Source organism: Trichomycterus rosablanca, chromosome 5 (assembly GCF_030014385.1).
Source record: "Trichomycterus rosablanca isolate fTriRos1 chromosome 5, fTriRos1.hap1, whole genome shotgun sequence".
Classification (NCBI taxonomy): domain Eukaryota; kingdom Metazoa; phylum Chordata; class Actinopteri; order Siluriformes; family Trichomycteridae; genus Trichomycterus; species Trichomycterus rosablanca.
In genome coordinates, this window is record NC_085992.1 from 43,760,023 (window position 1) to 43,774,797 (window position 14,775).

Below are 14,775 nucleotides of genomic sequence, written 5' to 3' on the forward strand. Positions count from 1 at the left end.
ATAGATAGATTAAAAAACAAAACAAAAATATATTCTTTTTTTTAAATATATAAGTATATAGATGTATATAGATGTGTATATAGTATCACTGATCTAATGATATCCTATAGGGAACACTGAAATAAAAACTGGAAAATATGGAAAAGAACAGTATCTCATGACCTAGCTAACATCAAGTGTGTGTACATGTGTGCCAAAGTGCAAATTTTTCTGAGCAGAGGGACTCAAACCTCTTATTTGTCTGAACGTTAGCAGAGAGTATAGTGGACAAATAGTAAGAGCTGTGATTTTTTTGTACTCCTAAAAAGAAAAGATAAAAGTTGACCCAGGTTATGTTGGGTTGTAGTCGTGATGGTGGTGGTTAGTTGGTTGAAGGGATAGATGGGATGAGATGGGATGGGAGTGAAGGGGAGACGAAGCGCCCCCCTCATCAGCTCCAGCGGAAGGAGACGTGGCGTGGTCGGTCTCCTCCTTCCTTTACCAGCGGTTTGTGGAACTCGCGGCCGGCGCGCGAGTGAATGCTGGCCCAGCAGTACTCGCAGTAGTACTGCAGGCATGTGACATTGGCACAGAAGAACGGAGCAAACTTGCCCCCACAGCGGGCACCCTGGCATTCGTCACACATCTGATCGTCCAGCACATACGGCTTGACCTCCACCTACAGATAAAGAAGATATAAGTTACTACTGAAAAACTGATCCAGGGAGCAAAGGGCAGTTTATTAAGAAACTAGGTTTGTAATATTATGTATATACACCGATGAGGCATAACATTATGACCACCTCCTTGTTTCTACACACATTGTCCATTTTATCCACTTACCATATAGAAGCACTTTGTAGTTCCACATTTACTGACTGTACTCCATCTATTTCTCTACATACGTTTTAGCCTGATTTCATGCTGGTCAGGACTCTCCCAGGGCCACTACAGAGCTGGTATTATTTGGCTGTTGGATCATTCTCAGCACTGCGGTGACACTGACATGGTGGTGGTGTGTTAGTGTGTGTTGTGCTGGTATGAGTGAATCAGACACAGCAGCGCTGATGGAGTTTTTAAATATCGTGTCCACTCACTGTCCACTCTATTAGACACTCCTACCTAGTTGGTCCACCTTGTAGATGTAAAGTCAGAGACGATCGCTCATCTACTGCTGCTGTTTGAGTTGGTCATCTTCTAGACCTTCATCAGTGGTCACAGGACGCTGCCCACGGGGTGCTGTTGGCTCGATGTTTTTGGTTGTTGGACTATTCTCAGCCCAGCAGTGACAGTGAGGTGTTTAAAAACTCCATCAGCATTGCTGTGTCTGATCCACTCATACCAGCACAACACACACTAACACACCACCACCATGTCAGTGTCACTGAAGTGCTGAGAATCATCCACCACCTAAATAATACCTACTATGTAGTTGTCCTGTGGGGGTCCTGAAGATTGAAGAACAGGGTGAAAGCAGGCTAAAAAAGTATGTAGAGAAATAGATGGACGACAGTCAGTAATTGTATAACTACAAAGTGCTTCTATATGGTAAGTGGAGCTGATAAAATGTAGAAACAAGGAGGTGGTTTTAATGTTATGGCTGATCAGTGTATATGCAAAGACTGCCAATTCTGTCCAATCACCACACTTTTTCCTGAATGTAAAAATGAGCTAAACTACTAGATAGATACTAGATGTAGAGACACGAGGAGAAACATCTTGTAAACAAAGCAACACTGTTGTAGACCACAAACAAAAATTAATGTCTGACCCCAATTGTTGGAAACTGAGGCATTTTGGGGGGAAATGTCAAATTATCACAACAAAAATAAAAAATAAAAAATCTAAAATAACTAATCTAATCTTACTTCACTTCCCTTTTATTTGGTCCATTTTCCCCCTATTTCTAAGCTTTGGCATATAACAGCCTATAAAATATTTTATATAAAGAGATTTCTACCTATGCTGTGATACTTTATTGGTACAGTAAATTGTCAAATGGTCCTAGCGTTGGTAATGACTACCAAAATATACCAAAGTAAAAAGACTCTTTCTTTATTATCTCTCCAACTCTATTCAAGACACAGAATAAGCACATATGAAATGTCACAGTCACCTTTGTGGCACAAAGGCCCAAAGTTACAGCGAAATTAATGACACACAGCCTTTTCTTTAAATATCACACCTCAAAAAGCAAACGCAGCATCACACTGTGTAAACAGAACCGAAGAATAGTTTGGGTGCAGGATGAAATGATGAGATGGTGGTGCCAGTCTGGCACTTTCAGTAACATTAAACAGTGTTCTAGGGAAACCGAATGTGCTGGGTGAAGAAAGACGTTTCTGTTGGTAGGCCAGAATATAAAAAAACACCCAAAAGAGGCTGTTGTTGACAGCACAAGATTCTGTCACATACATACAGCCCTGAGTCAATCCAACCGTCCAGGCAGCCTGCCAGTGGTCGTCTGCTCAACATCAGTTCTACCCAACAGGAAAACACGCCTAAAATAGGTAACAGATCCATGCATGTGCACGCAATAGTAAAAAAAGCCAAGACCTATAATTAGCCAGACGGCGTGTGTGTAACTTCAATTGGCTGTCAGCTCTCCAGAAGCAACTGGTCAAGCAGATTACACAGCCTGCTTCAGACTTTCCATTTTCTCTGTATTCTTAAATAAAATCAGGATAGTCTGAGGATGATGGCAGAATAACTACCTGCTTGTGTGTATATACACTGTTCAGCCATAACATTAAAACCACCTCCTTGTTTCTACACTCACTGTCCATTTTATCAGCTTCACTTACCATATAGAAGCACTTTGTAGTTATACAATTACTGACTGTAGTCCATCTGTTTCTCTGCATGCTTTGTTAGCCCCCTTTTATGCTGTTCTTCAATGGTCAGGACCCCCACAGGACCCCTACAGAGTAGGTATTATTTGGGTGGTGGATCATTTTCAGCACTGCAGTGACACTGACATGGTGGTGGTGTGTTAGTGTGTGTTGTGCTGGTATAAGTGGATCAGACACAGCAGCACTGATGGAGTTTTTAAACACCTCACTGTCACTGCTGGACTGAGAATAGTCCACCAACCAAAAATATCCAGCCAACAGCACCCTGTGTGCATTGTCTTGTGACCACTGATGAAGGTCTAGAAGATGACCAACTCAAACAGCAGCAATGGATGAGACCAACTAGGTAGGAGTGTCTAATAGAGTGGACACGGTATTTAAAAACTCCAGTAGCGCTGCTGTGTCTGATCCACTCATACCAGCACAACACACACTAACACACCATCACCATGTCAGTGTCACTGCAGTGCTGAAAATGATCCACCACCTAAATAATACCTACTCTGTGGTGGTCCTGTGGGGGTCTTGACCATTGAAGAACAGGGTGATATCGGCTAAAAAAAAGGATGCAGAGAAACAGATGGACTACAGTCAGTAATTGTAGAACTACAAAGTGCTTCTATATGGTAAGTGGAGCTGATAAAATGGACAGTGAGTGTAGAAACAAGGAGGTGGATTTAATCTTATGGCTGATCAGTGTATGTTTATATATCTTGAAAGAAACTCTATGGACTCAACATACACACACCACGGCTGATACAATGTTTGTTAAATTAATTTTTAATTCAAGAGATTTTCACTTAGTTTTCAGATTTAGGAACTTTAGTATGGAGTACCAAATAAGGCTTAGATTTTTGTAGATCCCAAATGAGAAGTGTAAATGTGTGTGGGCAACATAAGACACAGTTACGTGATGAATTGGGACGTTGGCAAACATATTAAATGTGTTTCTGCTGGACTCTGGGGGTGAGATACAGAACCTTTTTTTTTTTTTTAGAACATTGTGTAAGCAAGAACAAACAGCTTGCCATTTTCCATGTTGTTGTTTTTTTTGTAATTTTGCACTTTTTATCCACACACAGTTTATCAGGAATACATTTTGGGAAAGACCAACAATAAATGAATCTGTATAAAGCACCCAGTAAATTACCCAGACTAATGAGGAAGTGCACTTCTTTGAAATTACTATAATTTTACTCTGAATACACAGATGCGGTACTATATAAACATACATTTATAATTATAATTTATTATATGAGTTTTAATTGTACATCTATATAGTCAAAGCTTTTCTACATATCCTTGAATGCAAACTACATTTACATTTTACATTTGCAGCACTTAGTATTGACATCACAGAAGAATGAATCACATTGGTGCTTCACTATCCGAAATAAAAACATTAGGTGGTTGCAGCCTTAAGCCACAGGAACACTTCCTGTACACAACTTGTGTACTTACCCGCTTGTCGATGTCATTGTGCTGCAGCTGGACGAATCGAGCGCTGATGGCAGCGATGTAGCTTTGTTGATTGGAGAAAGCCACTCGACCTGCTCCTTTTGGGTACTTCAATTCAGGATCAGTATCAATACCAGCATAGCACACGCCTCCATACAGCCGGTCCATAATCATCGCTAACTCCACTGCAATCACAGACAGTAATACAAGCACAAACCTGTTTTATGACCTTAAAATATAACCAAACCGCAACAGGTAGAATAAATACATGCATGTACTAGAATTTTATTTAGAGGAGTAAAGTATATATTTTGCAATTTAATTTAACTTATTTAGGAAGCAAAAGCAATCAACACACATTACCTTTGTAGGTAATTATGCCATTACTGGTTACTCAGTTAATCAAATTTAATTGGTGATAAATTAAGATAAATTTCAGCCAGCCCTGTAAAATATAATTCAAGATTTCCAAGGGTGTCCAACTTTTTTTGAAGAGCCATATTCCCCCTACAGATATAATAATTTATACTACTAAATTAGTGTTTCACCGAATATTATTATCATATAATTGAAGGCAGTGTTAGGACTTGTGGAAAGACGAATGAAGTATGAATAAGCAAGAATGGCTGATCTGTCAAATTATCTTAGACTCAACAGCAACAACTCAACCAGGGTGTCACACAGATCCCAAAAAAAACATGTTAAGAACTGCAGAAGTATCTAGCTTTAACTTGCGTGCTAATGACTTTACGATATAAAAGAGAAGACAAAAATGGAATTCATTAGAAAGATGCAAGGCAGAAACCACTGCTAGCCAACCAACTAAAAAAGTAATGCTCACCTAACATCTGCAATCATTGACAAACAAATATCCACCTTGGTGACCCCCAAACCGATATAAATATTATCCTATAGCCTGATGAACTTTTCCTGACCTGCACGTAAAGGTCGGGGGACGCCTCCCACAAAGATGGTCTTGCGAGGGTCCAGAGGCTGGGAACCATCCATCACAAAGTCACTGTCGCTCAGGTTCCATGGGCGAATCTGGACCTGAAGAACAAAAAAGTGTCAACATTAATTAAAAAAGAATGCTTCCTGAAAAGCTGCACTGCAACTGTTTATTAATTAAATTGTTTAACTTTAATTATGAGTGTGAAATGCATGCAGTAAAATCACAATCACAATTAATCCACAATAAAACCCCAAAACAAACTGCAAATCTGACATTTAGGGTAACCACAAAGCGATTTTTCATAGAAGCTAACAGATCTGAAACTCAACAACTAATTAAATTCAGTCATTTCTTTTCAGAGCCACAGCTCAAACACACATGCATAAACACTGCTTAGAACCACTGAATGCTGATGTACTGATTAGCAATCAACACATCATGCTGATTGGTTGATAACAGTCTGCGTAAATCCTTTTAAATCAGTTTAAATGCTGGTTACTAGGGCCCTTCAGATGTGCAATGTCTAGACTACTCAATAGAATGCAAGTTACTGTTTATATGAATAACATCTGGATGCAAAGTGGAGAAACGTCACTTGGTTTTTAAACTTACCGGTTTATCTTTAATGGTGGGGCTGGAAACGCACAAATACAGCTTTCCATCTTCCTCAATACAGGCGTCAATTAGTGCCTGAACTGAACTTTCCTCCTGGAAAAGTAGGAAGGCATAACCTGCACAGAGAGAGAGAGAGATAAGACACACTACGGTCACTCCAGGCCAGGTGTTGATTCTGCGCTGTTATTTGGAAACATTAAAAACTGCATAAAATACAACATAATACAATTAAACACCACATACTACATTGTTTGGAACAGTGGTAACCTAGTGGGTAGGGCTTTGGGCTATCAACTGAAAGGTTGAGAGTTCGAATCCCAGCTCTGCCATGCAGCCACTGTTGGGCCCGTGAGCAAGGCCCTTAACCCTCTCTGCTCTAGGGGCGCCGTACAATAGCTGACCCTGCACTCTGACCCCAGCTTCCAAACAAGCATGGATATGCGAATAAAAAATTTCATTGTACTCTACATCTGTATATTTATATATGACAAATAAAGGCATTCTTCTTCTTCTTCTTCAAAAGCACAGCCACAAAAATCACCACTAACTTATATAAACATCTCTAGATTTTACCTCCTGTATTTCTTTAAAGATAAGAAGGGAAGACCTAATTTCTTGTTAGCGATAATGATACACTATATCTAATATAACTGCACCAAAAAGATTCATGAAATACATAGATCAACGAACAAGTAATCTAAGAACCACCAAAAACAAGATGAATTAGAAGCTGCTGGAACATGAGTATCACTGTCTAAGCTTTGTAGTCCAATGATTTTAAAGGTGCTGAGAAGCAAAATCAGCATCAATTGCTGTATGAAGTAAGACTCATTAGACTGAAGACAGTGTCACTGTTTTAGTAGCTTTTCATTCATGGCTGATATTTTTTGATGGTTCTCAAGATTGAAATAGACCATCCAGACATATTTGCTGTCAGAATAAGGTGATATCCGAGGTTTAAAAGCCAACCTTGACAAAAGAGCAATATTTTAAATACATTGTACACTGTGCAATGAACCCAGATATAATAATTAATTAGCACACCATACTACACTATCACATGAATAATTAATGTTGCTGGATAAACATTATCCAGAAATCTTTTAGACAGATTTGTAAACAAGAACTTCATTTTTTAAACAAATATGTATAAGTTCCAACTATTTATAAATTAATTAAATACCAACATTGCATAATAAACAGTCCCATTTGAAGGTATTGGAACAACATGGCCAATTCTTTTGTATTTGTTTTACACTTAACACATCTGGGATCATTTGTTTGTTTATTAGGATTTTAACGTCATGTTTTACACTTTGGTTACATTCATGACAGGAACGGTAGTTACTCGTTACACAAGATTCATCAGTTCACAAGGTTATATCAAACACAGCCATGGACAATTTAGTATCTCCAATTCACCTCACTTGCATGTCTTTGGAATGTGGGAGGAAACCGGAGCACCCGGAGGAAACCCACGTGGACACGGGTAGAACATGCAAACTTCACACAGAAAGGAGCCCACCTGGTACTCGAACCCAGGACCTGCTTGCTGTGAGGCAACAGTGCTACCAGTCTAAAACCTACCACTTTTTTCTTCCAATGAAGTACTCTTTTGTGCTGACAGTGTTTTGGGTTATAATATTGCCTCGTGATTAAGACTGAATTCATTTATTTCTAAATTGGCAAAGAGAATGCTCTTTTTTTTAATTCATTTTATTTAGACCATCATAATTTAATGATCAAAGAAGATAATGAATCTATTTCAGAGACACCCATGCAACCCTAAGACATGGCACTATCCCCACCATGCTTACATTTGTTAAATTATGAGCAGAACACAGTGGCCTTTCTATTACTTTGGTAGATGTTAATCTCTTCTCAGTAATCCATAAAACTATGCTTTAGACATTATGTGGGTCATTTCCTTATAAATTCTTGTCTGGCCTTAAAAGTTATTGCAGCTAATAAGCTGTTTTACCATTACCATGTGGAGGTTTTTAATAAGAAAAAAAAATTTCTTCACAACTTTCATAATGTTTGTCATCAACTGATGTTGTTAGTACACCAGTGGTTACTTTCTTATTCACAAAAATTTTAAATGTAGCATTAACTTCGCCCAAAGTCTGTGCAATGGCTCTGACAGATTCTTTCAGCTTGAAATAGCTTGCTTTCATCCCATAGCCAGCACTCTGGTGTTAATGTTGGCTGTTACTTTTTAACAACAAATTCACTCTTCACAGTCAGGTCAATCATCACAGATCTAACAAGCTCTAATATAGCAAAATCTGTACATTTTTCCATCATCAAACAGCGTATATCGTCATATTGTCCAGTCCTACTGCAGAAAGAGAAAGAAGAAAGAGAGTATTTGAGTGTACATAAGCACTTTTCTCCAAAGGACTGTAGCACTGAAACAAAAATCAGGGCCAAGACTGCACAGAGCCACATGAGAATAATGGAACACCATGTTCTGTCCATCAGAGAGGAAAAGAAACAGGGGGAGAGAGGGCAGAGGAAAGAAAGTAGGAACATTTAAATAAGCTCTACTTAAGTCAAAAACTTTGGGTCCTAGGATAAACCCTGAGAAACACTCAGAGATAAGAAAAGAGGTCATATAAAGAAGTAAAAATAAAATTAATACAATATATTAAGGTAAGAAAAAAAACATTATCTGGATAATACTCTACCTACAATAAAAAAAATGGCAGTGGCAATATTATGCTGTGGAAGTGCTTCTGCAGGACAGGGAGACAGGTAAAACATAAGGAATTAATAAATTCAGAGAAACGCAAAGACATCCTTAAAAAACTTTCTGAACCTTCTTGAGTGACCTAGCCAAAGTCCAACCTAAACCCCCTTTAACACCTAAGAAGACACCTAAAAGTGACAGAGTTTTCAGAGGATCGCCATCCACTCTGACAGAGCTTGAGAGGATCTGCCATGAAAAATGGGATAATTTGCCCAAATCCCTATGTGCAAAGCCTGTAAGGCATATCCAAAAATAAACTTGCAGCTGTAATTGCTGCAGAAGTGTTGAGTTTTAAGGTATTTTTTCCCATAAGGATGTATGGGAAACCTGTTAATGTGTTCCATGGTCCCGTAGAGCTGCATATATTTTAGGCTTATGTAAAATAATGGGGTTGTTTTTGACACTTACACACTGAAAATAACACAAATCAATCAAAATACAATAAAAACTGCACCTGACCTTTACTTCTTTATTGTTTTCTTGTGCTTGTTAATTAGTGGAGAGGACTTATAAGCAGTAATAATTAACAGAGGTTTAGTGTTTCTATGTTGTTCTTTTAATATATTAAGTTACATTACTATAATTTTTTTTACGATAAGCGTTTTAGACTCTCTTGGAAAAACTGATTCTTACAATCTCTCAGAACCTCGACTGTAACAAAAGCTTAAAGTGAAACAGGAGAAAAATCCAGCTGAATATAGATACATGTGGAGCTTTCAGAGTAAATTTGACGATTATTCCACACAAATGCAGATTCATCTCAAGCCGAGCGCTGAGCAAAGCAGCAGTCGCACACACGTTGAGTTTAAGGGTACAAATTTCTCTAAGAAGAGTGTTGAGTTTTAAAGATTTTGAGTTTAGGGGACATTGAGTTACAAGGAACCACTGTACTACTACATCAATAGTATGCAAATTTTGTAATCAATGGTGCTGATGGAATTTTGACATTCTATTTCGCAAAGTACTGTATGATTTGGGACACAGCCTAATGTTTGATAAGAAGGGTATACTAGTTCCTATATTTTTTATCCTCTTTGGACCTGCCTACCATTTGTTGTCTACTTTAGACTTGCCATCTAACTCCAAAATGCACAAGCACCCAATGAACATCCCAAGGTGAATCTCCAACACAACCCCAACCACCAAGCCAATATTTATTCTCATTTTTAAAAACAGACACGTTTTATATAATACAAATTTGTTGGTCATTTTTATTCATTTTATTTACTTTTAAGTGACATCCCAAGCCTAACACACTCAGCATAGCATGACTGATGGTTGTGTTTCATTACAGTAGCAGTAAAAGACAGGATAAACCCACCCTCCTCTGTGTCTATAAAAGCAGTGCTCTTATCTACTTTTCAGATTTATGAGCGTGTGGAGGGATACAGGGATTAATCCATAAAGACTACAGCTCAGACGTAGCTCAAACAGAACACTGAGCAACAGCCCCTACAGGACAGTGTACAATGTGACACTACCTGACCACAGAGTCTGATATACAGCAGAGTTGTGTTGACAAAGTACAGACCAATTGAGCATGACCTGACTACACAAACAGACTGAGGAAGAAAACATGACGGGAACAGCCAATCAGAAGAGCCGCAGTGACACCGTCACACTGCAAACTTTAAAAGTAAATATCCTCCCTTCTCAAATTACCAACCATCTTTTTTTATATTTGGAGAAAAGAAACAAGTGATTTGGTTGAACAATTTATCACTTACTGCCAGAATCTGAAAGAATTGTGCCACACACAGTTTGAGGTTAAATTATTTGAATCCAGTAGGAAATACACGATTTCAATGTTATTTTATAAAAAAAAAACATATAAAACAAAAAGAAAAATACTATTTATTTGTATCAAGAAGAACGTAATACAAGTTAACTTTGCAGGTATACAATTACTGACTGTATGCCATCTGTTGCTATGAACACTATGTCCCCCACTGACCAAATGATCTTTGGTGGAGGACAATTTTCAGCACTATAATGACAAGTGTATCAGGTGCAGCAGTGTTGTTAGGAATACTAAATACTGTTCAATACTTACTGACCACTTCATTAGCAACACACACCGATCAGTCATAACATTAAAACCACCTCCTTGTTTCTACACTCACTGTCCATTTTATCAGCTCAACTTACCATATAGAAGCACTTTGTAGTTCTACAATTACTAACTGTAGTCCATCTGTTTCTCTGCATGCTTTGTTAGCCTCCTTTTCATGCTGTTCTTCAATGGTCAGGACTCTCCCAGGACCACTACAGAGTAGGTAATATTTGGGTGGTGGATCATTCTCAGCACTGCAGTGACACTGACATGGTGGTGGTGTGTTAGTGTGTGTTGTGCTGGTATGAGTGGATAAGACACAGCGATGCTGATGGAGTTTTTAAACACCTCACTGTCACTGCTGGACTGAGAATAGTCCACCAACCAAAAATATCCAGCCAATAGCGCCCTGTGGGCAGCATCCTGTGACCACTTATGAAGGTCTAGAAGATGACCGACTCAAACAGCAGTCAATAAGTGGAGCTGATTAAATGGACAGTGAGTGTAGAAACAAGGAGGTGGTTTTAATGTTATGGCTGACCGGTGTATATACAGGGTTTCTTAAAATTAAGGAAACACTCACATAAAATAAAGACGGGTTGGCAGGTGGTGATCTAATTTTAGACACACGCTACAGGAAGAAGGGGGAAACCTGTTAGACCATGTCACCAGTGTGGACGTTGAATCAAACCATCTTGGATTAAACTTTAGTTTTTTTTAATGGAAAGGCAGGCATGTGACACGTTAAATTAGTAGTACATTTTACCAGAAAAACAATGGTGTAAGTCATGTTAATTTTATTCATTTGCCCCACACCCACAGGGTGTTAAATGGGTGTTTCCTTACTTTTGAGACACCCTGTATATGGATGCCCAGGTACCAGGATCTACAACTACACAGGAATAGACTGCTTTGGAATGCATCCCAAATCGCATACCACTGTACTAAGAGGTATGACAATAATAGTAATGATGATAAAAATAGTGATAATAATAATAATTCTGACATGTTTCATTCCACAAAAACCTAAGCAAGTCCTACTAACAATAATTATGTCAAAACTGCCCCATCTAAAACCATAGATTATAAATGTCAAAGTTAGTAGTTATAAGCCAATCCCTAAACTGGCATTCTGCTCATCACTAGTCAGCAATGCTAATCCAGCATTCTAAAACAACACTCACAGGCAACAATCTGAACACAGGCACCCAGCGCCTCTGATCCACAGGGATTCTAGCAATGCATACTCCAAATAAAAACTACTGGACTGACATGGCGCAGGACAGAATGTTCCAAAAATCATTTACATTTTCAGCATTTAGCAGATGCTTTTATCCAAAGCGACTTACACAGTGAGCGGAACACAATGAGCAATTGAGGGTTAAGGGCCTTGCTCAGGGACCCAACAGTGGCAACTTGGTGGTGGCGGGGCTTGAACCGGCAACCTTCTGTTTACTAGTCCAGTACCTTAACCACTGAGCTATCACTGGCCCTGCCATTGTTGCCAATGCCTGTAAAGCACATGCTAAACCCTGTGGTTAAACTGTAAACGGAAGAATTCCAGGGGGTGGTGGATTCAAATGATGGGGTACCACAGGAGTGTTGGCTTGGCAACACCTAAAATCTAGCTGCAGATTAGGAGTGGGCGATATAATGACATATAGTGTCCAGCAACAGAAACATGCGCTGGTAAAGAGTTGCTCCACAATTTATACTGCATAATTTACGGCATAAATATATTATTAGCGCTGTGCTTTAAAAACTGTCCAAAACAGTTCAAGTTATTTTTAATTGAATAAATTAAACAAACCAAAGTTTTTCCACTAGTGGTGTTTAAACACCCTCCCCTCCAACAATGAAATGCATGGTTTTAACCATTTTTACTCCTAATGTAGTCGCTTCTAATTTCACACTGCAATTCCTCTGCCACATGCACAACACCCGTGCTGACCAAAATGATCGGAACACAAACTTCTTTATTCACCAACCTTTTGTGTGATATGAATTTAAGTTGTTTACAGTTATGCAGGTTTTATATGATATATTTCCACGGTTGAAAATATACATATTGCAACTCAATTTTTTGGTGTAAAAAATCTATTTAGCTTTTTTACATTTACATTTTCAGCATTTAGCAGATGCATTTATTCAAAGCAACTTACAGTACTGTGACAGTTTACAGTCTAAGCATTTGAGGGTTAAGGGCCTTGCTCAAGGGCCCAACAGTAGCAACCTGGCAGTGGTGAGGCTTGAATCGGCAACCTTTTGATTACTGGCCCTGCACCTTAACCCCTAGGTTACAACTGGCAGTTGTAGATGCAGTTTGAACGGCGTCTACATTTTACTGTAGTAATTCTGACAGATGAAACAAAAATTAAGTTATTCAGCCTTAGTAACTAGTAGAACAGTGGAACAGAAAAATAAATCTATTTTATTTATGCATTTTCTTCCATTTTCACCCAATTTAGCATAGTCAATTTGTCTTCCACTGCTGGGGGATCCCTGACTGCAGTCGAGGTGGGTATATTGTTGCTCACACCTTCTCCAACCCTTTTTTTTTTTTTTTTTAAAGTCTGCTGCCATCAGGAAGGAGACTGCGGAGTCTACGGGCCAAGACCAGCCGACTGAGGGACAGCACCATCCACCAGGCGGTCAGGATCCTCAACTCGCTTCCTGTTCTCCAAAAACTTACATCCCCATTATCTTTTCAATGCACACATCACTTTAATCTATCTACAGATAATCGTTTTTGGTCATTTTTGGTCATTTTACTTCTATATTTTCATATTTGTGTCAGTGTATATATATTTGCGCTTTAGTGTGTTTATTCTTATTCTATTTTTATATTCTTCTTTTATTCTAGGTTTATTGTTTAATTAATGTTTAATGTTGCACCATGGGTCAGAAAGAAACGCAATTTCAATCCTCTATATGTCCTGTACATATTGCAGTTTTGACAATAAAGCAACTTTGACTTTTTCACCTATGCATTCTGCACAGACGCCTCTATCTGCCAATCAGGGTCCTTACACAGCGTTTGAAGAACCCACCCACATGGTCCCCCCAGCTGACCGGTGGCAACACCGAGTTTCGAACCGATGAGTTCAGAATCTCAGCGCTGGTGTGCTAGCGAAATATCCCACTGCGCCACCTGGGCGCCAAAGGTAAGGCATTTGAACCCAACAACACTGTGCCAGTTATTAAGTATGATGAATATAATATTATGGTCCAGGACTGTTTAGCTGCCAGTGCATTGCAAATAGAATAATACCAGAATAATGATAGAATAATAACAGAAAATACAGCTGGGTGTTTCAGCAAAACCACAACCCACCGGTCAAGGTAAAGGTAAGCTGTTTAAATAGCTTACCTCAATAAAAAATGTGTGTATCATGCTCAAAATTCAAGCTCAGGTCAAAAAAGTAAAGTGATCACAAATCCAAGCCAATTACTTAACTGTAGTTAAAAATATTAACTAAAGTAACATGAAATCAGTTAAACCAGAACAACCTCCTTTTTTATATTTTTGTTTATGCATTTCTCCCGACTTTTTAGCGTATCCGATGACCCAATTCCCAATTATGCTTCCTCTCTACTGATGCCGATCCTTGCTCTGATTGAGGAGGGCAAAACTGTCACATGCCCCCTCCAACACGTGTGCAGTAGCCGACTGCATCTTTTAACCTGCACAAGGCGAGTTCATAAGCAGATCAGCTTTGTGTACAGAGAGCCTGATCAACGCATTATTCCTTGACCCTGTGCGTCAAACAGCCTTTAGTTATGCGTAATTGCCTTAGTTATGAGGTCCCTATCCGGCTACAACCCTGTATGAACTGCCAATCGTTGTTCATGTAGGCACCCAGCCGACCCGGATGGCAGAGTTTCGAACCGACGAGTTTGAAATGTCAGCTCTGGTGTGCTAGCATGTTTTAACGCTGTGCCACCTAAGCGCCACTATAACAATTTGCTATATAAAAACATACCCAAATACACCTTCTTTCAGTTGTATTGTCTGGGGGGGATTTCTCAAAAACCATTTCCTCTTTAGTAGTCCCTGAGCTTACCTATTGTAAATAGTGAAACATACAGTGTAACCTGGTGTGTAAATCTATGA

At 38.9% G+C, this 14,775-nt stretch overlaps 1 protein-coding gene across 5 annotated transcripts in view; it reads right to left on the reverse strand.

Moving 5' to 3' along the window:
- Nucleotides 1-275: 275 nt before the first annotated feature.
- Nucleotides 276-14,775, reverse strand: part of cpeb3 (cytoplasmic polyadenylation element binding protein 3) — an 85,194-nt gene continuing 70,694 nt past the window's right edge. For all 5 annotated transcript variants that reach the window (XM_062996198.1, XM_062996197.1, XM_062996195.1 and 2 more), the window contains 4 exons: nt 5,854-5,972; nt 5,225-5,339; nt 4,293-4,474; nt 276-658 (listed from right to left, as the gene is read on the reverse strand). In XM_062996198.1, the coding sequence (XP_062852268.1) occupies nt 431-658; nt 4,293-4,474; nt 5,225-5,339; nt 5,854-5,972 (644 nt within the window). In that variant the 3' untranslated portion in view covers nt 276-430. The remainder of the gene's footprint in view (nt 659-4,292; nt 4,475-5,224; nt 5,340-5,853; nt 5,973-14,775) is intronic.